The 14,316-nt window shown below is 46.9% G+C and overlaps 1 protein-coding gene across 5 annotated transcripts in view; it reads right to left on the bottom strand.

The window, feature by feature from the left end:
- Nucleotides 1-14,316, bottom strand: part of SNX29 (sorting nexin 29) — a 638,098-nt gene that overhangs the window by 481,321 nt on the left and 142,461 nt on the right. For all 5 annotated transcript variants that reach the window (XM_007986063.3, XM_007986052.3, XM_037989526.2 and 2 more), the window contains 2 exons: nt 12,387-12,450; nt 9,265-9,393 (listed from right to left, as the gene is read on the bottom strand). In XM_007986063.3, the coding sequence (XP_007984254.1) occupies nt 9,265-9,393; nt 12,387-12,450 (193 nt within the window). The remainder of the gene's footprint in view (nt 1-9,264; nt 9,394-12,386; nt 12,451-14,316) is intronic.

Below are 14,316 nucleotides of genomic sequence, written 5' to 3'. Positions count from 1 at the left end.
GCCAGGCACTGTGCTAGGTGCAAGGGCAGGTCACTGCGCTCATGGATCACACAGTCTAAAAGGGAAGACAGGCAGTGCATAGACGACAACCCGGACTGCGACTATCTATAAAAATGCTATACAGGAATACTGGCTCCCATGAAGTGTATCTCAGAGGGACCTGACTGGACTCATGATCAGGCAGGAGATAGTGCACAAAGCCTTCCAGCTTTTTTTTTTTTTTTAAGAGTCTCGCTCCATCGCCCAGGCTGGAGTACAGTGGCCGATCTCAGCTTACTGCAGCTCCACCTCCTGGGCCCAAGTGATTCTCTATTCTCCTGCCTCAGCCTCTGGAGTAGCTAGGATTACAGGTACACACCACCACACCCAGCTAATTTTTGTATTTTTGGTAGAGACAAGTTTTCACCAGGTTGTCCAGGCTGGCCTCGAACTCCTAATCTCAGTGATCCGCCTACCTCAGCCTCCCAAAGTGTTGGGATTACAGGCATGAGCCACTGCGCCTGACCAACAAAGCCTTCTGTATTCATGTAGTCAGAAACAGAAAGCCCCACTCAAACTCTCTTGAACAGAAAAAGAGGTTTACTGACCTACATACTTAGAAAGTCAAGAGGCAGCTCTGGTGCCTCTTGCCAGCAGCCTAGTGATAACACCATGTCCACTACAGCAACTCTTCTTCTAACGAAAGAACCCCTCTCTTCCTCCCCTCCTCTCATCCATAAACACAGGCTTCCTAAATCAGACAACAAAGCAACTGTTAATTTTTGAAAGACATGTAACAAAAACTGAGTCTTATTTCTTGTCTCTACTAAGCCTAAGAGCAAAGTTTGGTTTTATTTTACATCATGGATTTAAGATATTCCTTCAAAGCATGTTTCTTTTACCAAACAGAAAATAATAATGTGGGCTTCATAAAAGAGTGACAGGTTGGGCGTGGTGGCTCACGCCTGTAATCCCAGCACTTTAGGAGGCCAAGGCAGGCAGATTACTTGAGGTCAGGAGTTCCAGACCAGCCTGGACAACATGGTGAGACCCTATCTCTACTAAAAATACAAAAATGAGCTGGGCATGGTGGCACATGCCTGTAGTCTCAGCTACTCAGGAGGCTGAGGCATAATTGCTTGAACCTGGGAAGCAGAGGTTGCAGTGAGCCGAGACTGTGCCACTGCGCTCCAGCCTGGGAGACAGAGAGAGACTCCATCTCAAAAAAAAAAAAGAGAGTGACAAATTCTTTTTTTTTTTTTTTCAGTCTCATGTATAATGCTGCCATCTTGGCCTGGGGACCTTACCTCAAGCAGTTTCCAAGACACCAGAAGTGCTAGCATATGGATGGCAAATTCTCGCCAGACTTGCCACCACATCCCCTTCCCATGTGTATGGCAGACATTGCTAATCAATAACAACACTCTTTCCTGTTGAGTCCTGACAGGACTCCAGTCCTTCTCAGCCAGAATCCCAGGCAGTGACTACCAGAGTTGGCAGCAGGATGAAGACTACTGGCTTTTCCCACCGGAGCAGGTGTTCTGAACTGGGGAGACAACACTGAAAAGGCCCAGACCCTTGATTCCAAAGGCCATCCCTAGCCCAGGCTGGGCTCAAATTCAAGCCAGTATCCCCATAATTCAAGTCAGTATGCCTGACCTTCTCAACTCCTACCACTTGCCTCTTGTGATAAAAACATAATCAGTGCCTTTGGATGGACACTGGAGAAATATACTGTCCTTTTCCACAAAGGACATAGTCTTCATATTTCTCCAATGATTTAAAGGCAAAGGCCAGCAGAGGCTGAGCCTTAGGGTGGAGTGTGAGATTTAAAGCCTTCATAGAAAGCCAATAAAGGTCTCCTGGGGTGCGGGACAGCACGATCTGAGCAGGGCTCCCAAGGCCATTCCAGGTTGTACAGTACAGTTCTCAATCTCACACGTACAACACCGTCACGGACGTTCTCACTGCTCAGCAGCCCAGCAGGGACAAATAAACAAAGGGACACACACTAGGCAGGCAGGGCTGGAAAAATACAGCAGGAGGAGCTGAAGGTCAAATGAAGGCCAGGGGCCAAAGGCTCTAAGATACTCACTGCAGGGGAGGCTTGGACAAGGGAAGGGTCCAGGAGATTCTGGCCTCGCCTCAGCATCCCCAGCCACCTACAGCCAAGGCGCCAGCCAAGAAGAAGAAATTAGGTGACGTTCACTGAGCGTTTACTGAGGGCCTGGAGCCGCGCTGAGTGCTTAGGAGCCTCAGCTCCTGTAATCGTCCCGACAATCCTCGGAGAAAATGCAAGAGACATGCTCTTGCTGCCCGCTGCTTGCCTTGGGGACCTGGCAAGAGTGTCAGTCATGGCCCTCTGCTCACTCTTGGCCATAACATGTCCACTAAAAAATCTTTCCTAGGCGGCCACAGTGGCTCACGCCTGTAATCCCAGCACTTTGGAAGGCTGAAGCAGGTGGATCATTTGAGGTCAGGAGTTCAAGACCAGCCTGGCCAACATGGTGAAACCCCATGTCTACTAAAAAAACAAAAATTAGCCAGGCTTGGTGGCGGGCACCTGTATTCCCAGCTACTCAGGAGGCTGAGGCAGGAGAATTGCTTGAACCCTGGAGGTGGAGATCGCAGTGAGCTGAGATGGCACCACTGCACTACAGCCTGGGCGACAGAGCAAGACTCTGTCTCAAAACAACAACCAAAAAAAAAAAAAACTTTCCTAAAATATTATATACAGACATTATATACAAAGGAGTCTCTTCCCTTTGGATCCTGGGCGAGGCTTAGTGCTACCAGAGGCCACCTTTGCTCTGTGCAGAGGGCCTACCTAAGCATGACACCAGTGCACAGAGGGCGGGACCAAGGAAAGATAGAGGGAGAATGCATTGGTGCCACTGGGGGACCTGGGTCCCACAGTGCTTGAAGAAAGTAACCTGTCCTTGGATTTCCCAGCTACTGCAAGAAAAAATTCCCTTGGTGACCCAAGCTAATTTGGCATGGGTTTCTGCCATCAAAAGCATGTTAGCGTCTGTGGGGAAACTGAGAATTGAGAAGTTACCAAGTGGCAGAGCCAGGACCAGAGTCACTGTGCTGTGCTGTGTCCCTAGGTAAGGGTCGGACACAGCCCTCCAAAGCCAGCAGTGACCATGACACATTAACATGGTGCTTTACGCCACTGCACAGGAGAAAGGAGGGAGAGTGCTCCATGCCACCTCAGCCCCCTTTAAGTTTCTAAATAGGTAAAGAACCAGAGAGGCTCAGAAGCATGAAGAGAACGGCCCAGCCATACAACTGACAACATGTTCATGTGAGTGCAGCAGAACTGCACAGAAGGAGGGAAAAGTCACAACAGGCGAGTGACTGCAAGGCTGGCCCCAGTGAGACACAAGAAGCGAAGTCTACAGCAGCGCTCTGAGCCACGGCAGGAGAGTAATCGCAAGGCCGGCCCCAGTGAGATACACGAAGGGAAGTCTGGAGCGGTGCTCTGAGAAGCAGTCCAAGGGGCTCCTGCCAAGGAACACTTTCTCCACCACGTTTGTGACTCTCAACCAACCAGAAGCCCCTTCCCGGACCTGGCAGGTTGACTGTTGAGATGACATGTCTACTGAGGTGCAGAGAAAACACCCATGCTCCAATCTCTAATAACCAAACAAGAGGCCTCTTCAGTCAGGACTCTTATGAGTACAACGGAGAAACACCACCACAAATGGCTCAAGGAATGAAAGCAATTTATTGGCTCACATACGTGAAAAATTCAGAGGAAAGACAGCTTCAGGAAAGACTGGATCCAGGAGCTCAAAATGAGACTATCAGGAACTGCTGATTTCTCTCTTCCTCCATTTCTCCACCACACAGTTCTCACGTGGGATTAGAATCTCCCCATAAAATAGCAAAGATAGCTGCCAACGACTCCTGGCTGGCACCATCCTCTCAAGGATGCTGTGACTGGCTCTTATCAGACCATCCTGGCCATATGCCCTCCTGAAAAGCCCTCATGGTGGCCAGTGAATGGAGCAACCCGACTGTCCAGGCCTGGGTGGGCTGCCCTCCTCTGAAGCCCTGTGGGGGTAGGAGGCAGGGGTAGCCCCATTAAACCACATGGACAGAAAGGAAGGAGCAAGGATCCACCAAGGAAAATTGGGGGGTGTGATGGTTAATTTTGCATATCCATGTGTCTGGGCCACCGGATGCCCAGACAGCTAGATCAACACAGTTTCTCAGTGTGCCTGTGATGGTGTTTCTGGAAGAGATTAGCATGTGAGTTTGTGCACTGAGTGAAACAGATGGCCCTCACCACTGTGGGCAAGCACCCCCCCATTCCATGGAGGGCCTGAGTAGAAGAAAAGGAAAGTGAGTTCTCTCCCTGCCTGACCGCTTGAGCTGGGACATGGCTCTTCCCCTGGCCTGAACACTCCTGACTCTCAGGCCTTCAGAGTCAGACTGGAACCTACACCACAGGTTCTCTGGCTCTTGGGCCTTTGAACTACACCATGAGCTTTTCTGGGTCTCTAGCCTGCAGGCTGCAGGGGGCAGCTTATGGGACTTCTTGGCCCCCATAATTATATGTGCCAATACCTTATAATAACCCCTTTCTAGAAATATATATGCATCCTATTGGTCTGTTTCTCTGGATGACCCTAATATTAATACAGGTAGTATCTGCCCCAGGAGGAAGCAGACGCCTGATGGGTGTAGCAGGCAGCCTTCAAGGTGGCCTCTAGTGACCCCTGCCTCTTGCTAGTCACACCACTGTGTGTCTCCCCCAACACTGAACCAAGGCTGACAGTGACTACAGAATAGAGCAGAAGCAATCCTGTGTCACCTCCAAGGCTTGGTTATTAAAAACATGGTGGCTTCCAGCTTGGGTGCGCCCTCTCCTGCTCCTGGGGTATTCACCCTGGGTAGTCAGCTACTGTGTTGGGAGCAGCCCCACAGAGAGGCCCACATGGCAAGAAGTTGAAGCCTCCTGCCAACAGCCACAGGATGACACTTGCAAGTGGACCCCCATATCCCCAGTCAAGCCTTCAGATGACAGCAACTCTGGCCAACAGCTTGACTGCAACATCATGAGAGACCCTGATGCCCTGGCTAAGCCATTCCCAGAGTCCTAATTCACAGAAATTGTGGGGGATCATAAATATTTGTTGTTCTAAGCAACCAAGTTTGAGGATAATTTGTTACACAGCGAGAGCTAACACTGCTATAATACAATGACAAGAAACAGAAAATGAGCACTCACAATAATTCAAGAACCCATTTACTTGCTTCCTTCAAAGCCACTTTTCCTCATATAAATGTGTGTCTTTTTTTAACATGTCTCATAGCTTGAGTTTTCTTAATTCAAAAGGAAACAAGGCAATCGATTATTTAGAGGAATGTGACTTACAGAGCCTTAATTGCAAATGATTATTATCCCTCTGCCTCAGGAACTCACAGCTGCCCAGGGCCAAAAAGCACCAGGCTAGTTACATGACCTTGTTCTAGAAAAGCCAGTAATTCTTAGCAAAAGGAATGTGTCATCAAATGCAGGATTTGCTCAGCGACACTCAGTTTTACAACCATGAACTCACAGCCAGTGAAACACGCATATACACAAGCACATACTCAGCATTCGGATACTTCCCTTTTCTGAGTAGGAGATAGACTAGCTCCTAATTCTTTCTGCACCGTTGCTGTTAAAATAGACCTTCTCATGAGGTAAGGAGACATAATTATTACAGTCAAGAAAAATGATAATAATAGTTAACATTTACTGAGTATTTATCAAGCACATTGAGCAATACATGGTCTCTCGTTTTATTTATTCAACAAAACTCTATGAGGTAAAGAGTTTTCTTATTACCATTTTAAAACTAAGGAAACAGGCCAAGCGCAGTGGCTCATGCCTGTTATCACAGCACTTTGGGAGGCCGAGGCGGGTAGATCACTTGAGCCCAGGAGTTTAAAACCAGTCTGGACAATATGGTAAAACCCCATCCGTACAAAAAGTGAGAAAAATTAGCTGGATATGGTGGTGCCTGCCCGTAGTCCCACCTACTCGGAGGCTGAAATGGGGGAACTGCTTGAGCCCAGGAGGTGGAGGCTGCAGTGAACTGAGATCGCATCACTGCAGTCCAGCCTGGGTGACAGAATGAGACACTGTCTTAAAAAAAAAGAAAAGAAAAGAAAAAAAAAAACTAAGGAAACAGAAACAGAGAAGTAACTCACCCAAGGCCACACAACTAATAAGCAGGAGAGCCATGGTCTGACCCCGTCAGTAAAAGGCAAGCACCTGTACCATAAAGCCCTAGTTGTACCCACCTGCACTGTGAACCCTGCACCTGAACACACACGCACCTGAGAAAAGTGTGGTGCCAGTGACTGAGCCTCACCTTCCAGCCTGTGACACTCCACTGCCCCCTCCTGTGCCCCAGCAGCTACGGCCACCCACCCCCAGGTAACAACTGCCAACACTGACAGCTGCTTTTACTCTGGCCAGAAGCAAGAAGAAAGTTCTGACAATTGGCAGAGGTTAAATCTATCTGGAACATGTCAGGAATGGAATTTTTCAAAACTTACATATCCAGCTGATCAGTTTACCTGCTTCTAGTTTCTCGTTTTGAAATATTGGTCTGTTTTACAGATATCTGTTCCTTCTGCCTGCAAACTTTCAAACACTTTAAACTCTTAGCTACCCACTGCTTAAATAGGGATTATAAAACTGCCCAGTTAGGAAATTGGTTTTACCTACCCCATTTATGGGATAAAATTTTCCCAACAATTGTCATGCACTAAAACACGCTTCCTGTGGAATACACTTAGGATGCCTTGCTCGTGTCCACTGCCATATGCACCCTCAGTTCTTTTCCTCCTCATTCAGCCCCTTCGGCCAGATGAGATCATCCTCTCCATCCCAGAGATGAGGAAGCACACACGTGCAGAAGTTGAGCAATTCACCCAGAAACACACAATTTGCAAGTAATGATGCAAAGACTCAAGACTACCCTAACTGCTAATACAAGCCATTAAATGACACGGAGGCTGGGCATGGTGGCTCACGCCTGTAATCCAAGCACTTTGGGAGGCTGAGGCAGGCGGATCACCTGAGGTCAGGAGCTCAAGACCAGCCTGGCCAACATGGTGAAACCCCGTCTCTACTAAAAATACAAAATATTAGCTGGGCATGGTGGCACATGCCTGTAATCCCAGTTACTTGGGAGGCTGAGGCCAGAGAGTCACCTGAACCCAGGAGGCACAGGTTGCAGTGAGCCGAGATCATGCCACTGCACTCTAGCCTGGGCACGACAGAGCAAGACTCCATCTCAAAAAAAAAAAAAAAAAAAAAAGACAGGACATATAATTCTGTCTCTCTTTGCTCACTAAGAACCAGTCTATAAAGGCTTCAGACTTTATTGTGAACATTAAATGCAATTATGCTGCAGAACTCTAGCATGGCCAGGCAAAAGGGCGGTCCAGGTGAGAAAATGCCAAACTAGGCACATTTACACTATTTATAACAGTCATTTAACTGTCTTTGATGCTCTTGAGCTATCATTTTAAAATGTGACGAAAGGGGAAAAGCTCAAAGAATGGAAATTCAACATAGGATCATAGTGCCAACATTCAATAAGACATACAAAACAATTACACTAGAGCCATTCGCAGCATCTAACAGCACAGAGAGGTAAATGCTGCTGCTATAAATTGACTTAACTGTGGGCTCCCTTGCACATCTACAAGTCGTGTTTATCTCGTGGTCTTATTTTAAAGCAGATTTACAGAACAATCAATAAACTGCTTATCTTACCTAAAATGAGAACAAAGTGAAAACAACCTGAATATGAAACTGACCATATTAAATTCATCATTCCAATCCGGAATGGACAATTTAATATGGTGTGTTAACTCAATCAAATACCACATCCAGGTACATAAAAATCGTTAACATGAGGCCTATATGGAAACAACAAAAGCTGCTTTTGCACTCCTAAGCAGTGCTACAAGGCAGACTAAACAATGACAGGCAGAGATTATATGTATAATTTAAAAAAAAAAAAAAAAGTTAGTATATGAACAAATTCAGTCAAGATGCATGTAAACTGGGATTTGGGGCGGTTTACTTTGCAGCTTTCTTTAATAGTACATAAACAAAGTGACGGAAAAGGAAATAAAATGGCTTTTAAATAAAAGGAGGCTCAACCATACTCTTAATTAGAGAAATGGGAAAGAAAAATGTTCTGCCAGCACCATTTCCAGCCCTGGCATTATCAGAGACCCAGCAGTCGGATCCCAGGGCTGTGAGCACAGCTGCAGCGCAGCAAGCCCTCTCCCGTGCCGCTGCAGAACATGCGGCTCACGCCCGTGCCAGGCGACTTCATGGTCCCTGTCCAACTTACAAATGCGCTGCACTTTGACCCAGCAATTCCACTTCCAGGAATATTTCCAAAATATATACTCATACGGGAAGAAAACAACCAACGCCAAGGTTGTTGACTGTGGCATTATTAGTGGTAGCAAAAGACTGGAAAGCATCTCAACGCCTGGCTGTTGGCAGGCTGCTTAAATGAATTCTGATGCAATCAGACGAGGAAATGTCAGGAGCTCTTAACAAGCAGAGGGCAGCCCCACGCGGACCAATGAGAGCAATCTCTGAGACGTCAAATGAATGCTGCATAGGACAGGCTACCATTTCACATTAAGGAAGAAAGGAAGGAGGAGAAGAGAATGAAAAGGAAAAAAGTATGCGCGCACGTATCAGGGAACATCTCTGGAATCAGTAACGATGACCCCCTCTAAGGAACAAACTGGGTGGCTGGGATAAGAGAAGGGGGACTTGCACAGGTGCACCTTTTGTATTTTGAACCACATGCATACATACTATTTACTCAATGAAATAAATTAAAACACATTTTTTGCTTTAGTCACTATCCTTTTTTTTTTTTTTTTTTTTTTTTTAAGAGACGGAGTCTTGCTCTGTCACCCAGGCTGGAATGGAGTGCAGTGGCGTGATTTCAGCTCACTGCAAGCTCTGCCTCCCGGGTTCACGCCATTCTCCTGCCTCAGCCTCCTGAGCAGCTGGGACTACAGGCACATGCCACCATGCCTGGCTAATTTTTGTATTTTTAGTAGAGACGGGGTTTCACCATGTTAGCCAGGATGGTCTCGATCTCCTGACCTCATGATTCACCCACCCTGGCCTCCCAAAGTGCTGGGATTACAGACGTGAGCCACTGCGCCCGGCCCAGTATGCTCAGGTTTTAATGAAGTCCCCACGTGCTTACCTCTCCATCCCTCACCCTCTCCTACCTGGCCAGCGCCTGGACCTTCATGCCCTGCCGCTCCTCCTGTTCAGCCACCTTCCTTTTCAAGGTGTCCACCTCTTGCCGGAGCGCGGCTGAGTGTTCCATCTCACCGTCAAGCAGGTTCCGCAGTGATCTGGGAAGAGAAGGCCCTATCTGTTCAGAAGCTGTCAACCCAGACCCCACTGAACCCAGGACACAGTTCCTAACATAAGTCAAGTCCTAAGCCATGCATTTTCCACAAGGCTCTGCATAAACCATAATTCAAGTCTATCTCATGTGAACTGGAGATAGCAAACTCTAACTGACAGCCTTAGAGTAAGAATTAAGGGACAGTCGCCTGTGGCCTGGGCTCCATGTCCCTGATTGCCTGTGAGCAGGCCAGCCTTCTGACAGCCTAAATCATGGGTAAACAATGAGGTGAGCAAATTCCAGCCAAGTCCCTTTACAAATACCCCACTTAAAGGTGTAGCATGTTCCAATGAGACCATTTTGTCACAGCTATGCCAGGTAAGAGATTTAACCAAGGAAAGGATGCCAGGAGAGGCCAAAACAATAATCTGAGGCATAAAAATAGAATATACACTCAGAGTATCTGAGAAATGTCTAGTCTCATTTCCACCTGTGCCTACAAAACACACCGTGAGCCTGTTTCATGGCCAACTCCAGGTGAAACAAGCATATATATAAAATGTCTTACATCACTAAAGCATCTGAGATAGCACAGATAGCATTTTACATTGCCAAGTTTGTTAACCCTCCAACAGGGGGCTTGCAGCCAGCACAGGATTCACTTGTGTATCTGTCATCCCTGGTCTTAAAGGAGAGGACAGCAGGTCTTCTAGAAACCATCACCAGTGACCGCCTCGGAGACAACCAACCATGGTGCTGCTGACCACTTACTTCACTCTACCTAGCTGTTTCTGGAAAACAATTACCAACCATGGTACATCTACATACTAAATCCAGAGGACACTTGCCATGTGACATCAGGATATGAGCAAAAACATGGCCGGGCGGGGTGGCTCACGCCTGTAATCCAGCACTTAGGGAGGCCAAGGTGGGTGGATCACTTGAGGTCAGGAGTATTTAAGACCAGCCTGGCCAAAATGAAACTCCATCTCTACTAAAAATACAAAACTTAGTCAGGCGTGGTGATACACACCTGTAATCCCAGCTACTCGGGAGGCTGAGGCAGGAGACTTGCTTGAACGTGGGAGGCAGAGGCTGCAGTGAGCCGAGATCACGCCACTGCACTCCAGCCTGGGCAACAGAACAAGACTCTGTCTCAAGGAAAAAAAAAAAAAAAGAATATAATCAAAAACATCTGACCCCCACCGCACTCTGATCATTCACTGAAATCTCCAAGACTTGTGTTCCTTGAGAGCTTTGAGGAAATTACCCCCGTGGGGCCTGGGGCTCCCTGACAAAAACATGGTACAATTTTTCCTTTCTTTCTGGGAAGTACAAAAAAGTAACAGACAGCGGTTATTGTTCTTCACAAGGTAAGACAAAATCTATGGCTTCTTCCAGGATAATAGCCCCAGCTGGAGCAAGGAGAAAGAATCCCACAATGGTGCGAGCCCTCTATTGAAAGTTTACTCTAGTTAGAAAACGGTGCGGTCTAAAGATTCCTTTTGAAGACATCCTCTTTTGTTTTAGAAATCATGCTTGTTTGCTTTTATATGTTTCCAGAAAGGACAAGAGAGAAGCTTGTCAAGCAGGACCAAAAGTGAGGTTTAAAGGAGAATCATGACTGTGTGTAAAAGAGGGTGTGAGTAAGAGAGGGTGACGTGAACGCACACGTCCCAGGGAGGTAGCTGAATCATGCTTGCTGAAGTTCAGGGGGTAACTGCAGGTAAGCCTTCTATGACTACCCCACAGTCAAGATAAGTCAGATGGGAGTCGGCAGCCAATGTCAGGTGATAGCTAGCATGGGTTTCAAAAGGGAAGAAAGATTAATGAAACCTTTTGCCCTCTCAAGAGTTTGCAACTGGGTTTTTGGCCAAGTCAAAAGACTCCGAATTTCATCTTGCCCTAAGTATCCCCGATTTGGGCAAACTTTAAGGTAAGTGTTCAGATGCCTGGAACATGGTAGGTAGACAGGTCTTTGATTAATGATGACTAAAGGCTGCCTAGAGGCCAGGCACAGCGGCTCACTCCTATAATCTCAGCACTTTGGGAGGACAAGGTGGGCAGATTACTGAAGCTCAGAAGTTCAAGACCAGCCTAGGCAACATGTCAAAACTAAAATACCAAAATTAGCCAGGTGTGGTGGCATGCGCCTATAGTCTCAGCTATTCAGAAGGCTGACACTGGAGGATCACTTAAGCTCGGGAGGTGGAGGTTGCAGTGAGCAGAGATCACGCCACTGCATTCCAGCCTGGGTGACAGAGCCAGAACTGTCAAAAGAAAAAAAAAAGACTGCCAAGGCTAAGGAGGTGATAACTAAAGGGTACAGGGCTTCTTTCGGGGGTGATGAAACGTTCTAAAATTGACTGTGTTGATGTTAACTCCTATCTGTGAATACAGTAAAAACTACTGAATTATATACTTTATTTCTTTATTTATTTTTTTGAGACAGAGTCTCGCTCTGTCACTCAGGCTGGAGTGCAACGGCACAATCTTGGCTCACTAAAACCTTTGCCTCCCGGGTTCAAGCAATTCTCCTGCCTCAGCCTTCTGAGTAGCTGGGATTACAGGTACGGGCCACCACACCCCGCTAATTTTTGTATTTTCAGTAGAGATGGGATTTCACCATGTTGATCAGGCTGGTCTTGAACTCCTGACCTTGTGATCCGCCTGCCTCAGCCATACACTTTAGATGAGTTAATTATAGTGTATGTGAATTAAATATCAATAAAGGCTGTTTTTTAAAAAAGAATTAATGACTGTTCTACCAAATTCTTAGCTTGTTCTATGAAGGTGCTGTTATCATAAGGTTCTCACTCCTTTCTTACACACCAGGCACAAGAGAACTACCACAGTGGCACATCCCCGATGATAAGAAATTGCCAGTCACGATTTTTGCCAAGAAAGCAAAATGTCCCTCATCTGTTATATTCTGTCTGCCCCAGAGGCATAACGTCAAAGAAAGAGGCTATTCCTCAAGCCTGAAAATCACAGTACCTGTTCTCCTCCTCCAGCTCATCCTTCCTGTTCATCATGGCCACAATGGCCTGGCGCAGTTCACCTAAGGGGAGAAAACAAAGTCAAGATTAATTGGCAGGTCTCGACTATTACAACATGCCCTCACCTCTCTGGATTATATGCTATTAAGGATGACTTGTCTAGATAAGTTCCCTTTTCCCTTTCAAAAATAACTCCTATAACAGTCTAAGAGACTCAGCTGATCAGGGTCCTGGATTTCAGAGCACAGTCTCTGGAGTCAGGTCCCAGGTTCAAATCCTGCCTCTACAGTGGATTAACCTTGGGCAAGTTAGTGATCCCCTCTGAGCACCAACTCCCTTATCTATAAAATGAGATCTTAACAGTTACTATCTCCTAGAAGTGTTGTAAGAATTCAGTAAGACAATATATAAGTGAGATGCTTAGGAATGGTGCCCAGCACAGGATAGCATTTAGCAAGTATTACTGATCAATATCATTATAGTCTTTGCAGAAATGCAACAGCGGAAGACAGGAAAATGGAGATAAGGTAGCCGTATGGCTCACAAGCACAAGTGGGTTAAACATTTTCAAGAGTTAGGGGATTTATTGAGCTCCTGTCTGCCTTACCTTGGGAAATAAAGGATTTTTTAAATGGTTTATGCCCTAGAGCAGCAGACTAGATAGTAGAATTTTCTGAAGTGTGAAACAAGATCACCACGGGCAATATGGGAAATCAACCCCAGACAGCAATGTGGCATTTGGAAGAGCAAGTATCTGGGTTCTGGGCCTTGCAGGCACGGGATAAGGGAGTCCCCAATGCTGCTACTCAGACTTTGTAGCTGAAAATGTTATATTCCAGGGGGAAATTCTAGGAGGAAAAAACTGTTTCCCAGGAGGTTTCAGAGACAGCAATGCTTGCCTGGCAAGTACAGCCTCAAGTAGCCTTAAGAGATGTAGGCTGGGCACAGGGGCTCATGCTCATAGTCCCAACACTTTGGGAAGCCAAGGTAGGAGGATCATTTGAGCCTAGGAGTTCAGGACCAGCCTGGTCAACAGAGTAAGACCCCATCTCAAAAAAGCAAAAACAAAAACAAAAAGAGAGATCTCAGCCACAAGCCCCCCTTGCAGGAGCCCAAATCACTGCCCAAAAGCCACCTGTGAGAAACAGAGGATGATGGATGCTGACCCAATCCACTCTACCACCCTGGCCTCACCCCTCCCTGCCCTCCCCCATCCTATACGTGGTGCATCTCCAGCCTCTTGGATGAGACACCTGTGTTTTTATCAGCATCAAAATGACTGATATCACAAGCGCAGCCAAAGCGTACTCTGGTAGTGGGAATCTTTTTTAAAAGACATCACAGAAAGACAAGCTGTGAGACTCTTCCGCCTTCCTCACGCGGCTGTGACATCATGTTCAGATTAATGGTGAAGAAGGAAAGGGACCGAGAGCTGGCATGCCCCCCAAAATGTTCTTTCAACGGGCTTGAACCTGAACGCACATTCACTTTTGCTGCCACTTCGGCTGTTCTGTGACTCTTTGCGGGCAGTAAAGCTGGCAGGTAACGTTAGGGTGATTTCCATAGATTGGGTAAATATTATACTTCGCCAAGCACAAGTGACACACACGAGCAGAGGAGCTCCCGAACATGTAATTTTCTCTCCTCTCCCCCACGCCGTGCAGTCCATGATTTGTTTAGTCTCTATCACTGTCATTTCCTTCCTCTTTGTGACCTGCCACAGCTCACATTTCGAGAGAAAACAGAGTAGCGCTTCTGCACTGTGGCCTCTGCAGAGCCTGGCCACGCTGGGGGGTCCCCTCTCCTATGGCTGAAAGGCAAATGACCATCCATCTCAACATTGGTTCCTTGCTCGGCTTCAGAAGACAGAGCCACAAAACCAGGCAAGAGCACAGGGGAATGTTAATTCAAACCATCAGAAACTGATC

This window comes from Chlorocebus sabaeus, chromosome 5 (genome assembly GCF_047675955.1).
Source record: "Chlorocebus sabaeus isolate Y175 chromosome 5, mChlSab1.0.hap1, whole genome shotgun sequence".
In the NCBI taxonomy this organism is placed as follows: domain Eukaryota; kingdom Metazoa; phylum Chordata; class Mammalia; order Primates; family Cercopithecidae; genus Chlorocebus; species Chlorocebus sabaeus.
This window is presented reverse-complemented; position numbering and strand designations above follow the sequence as displayed.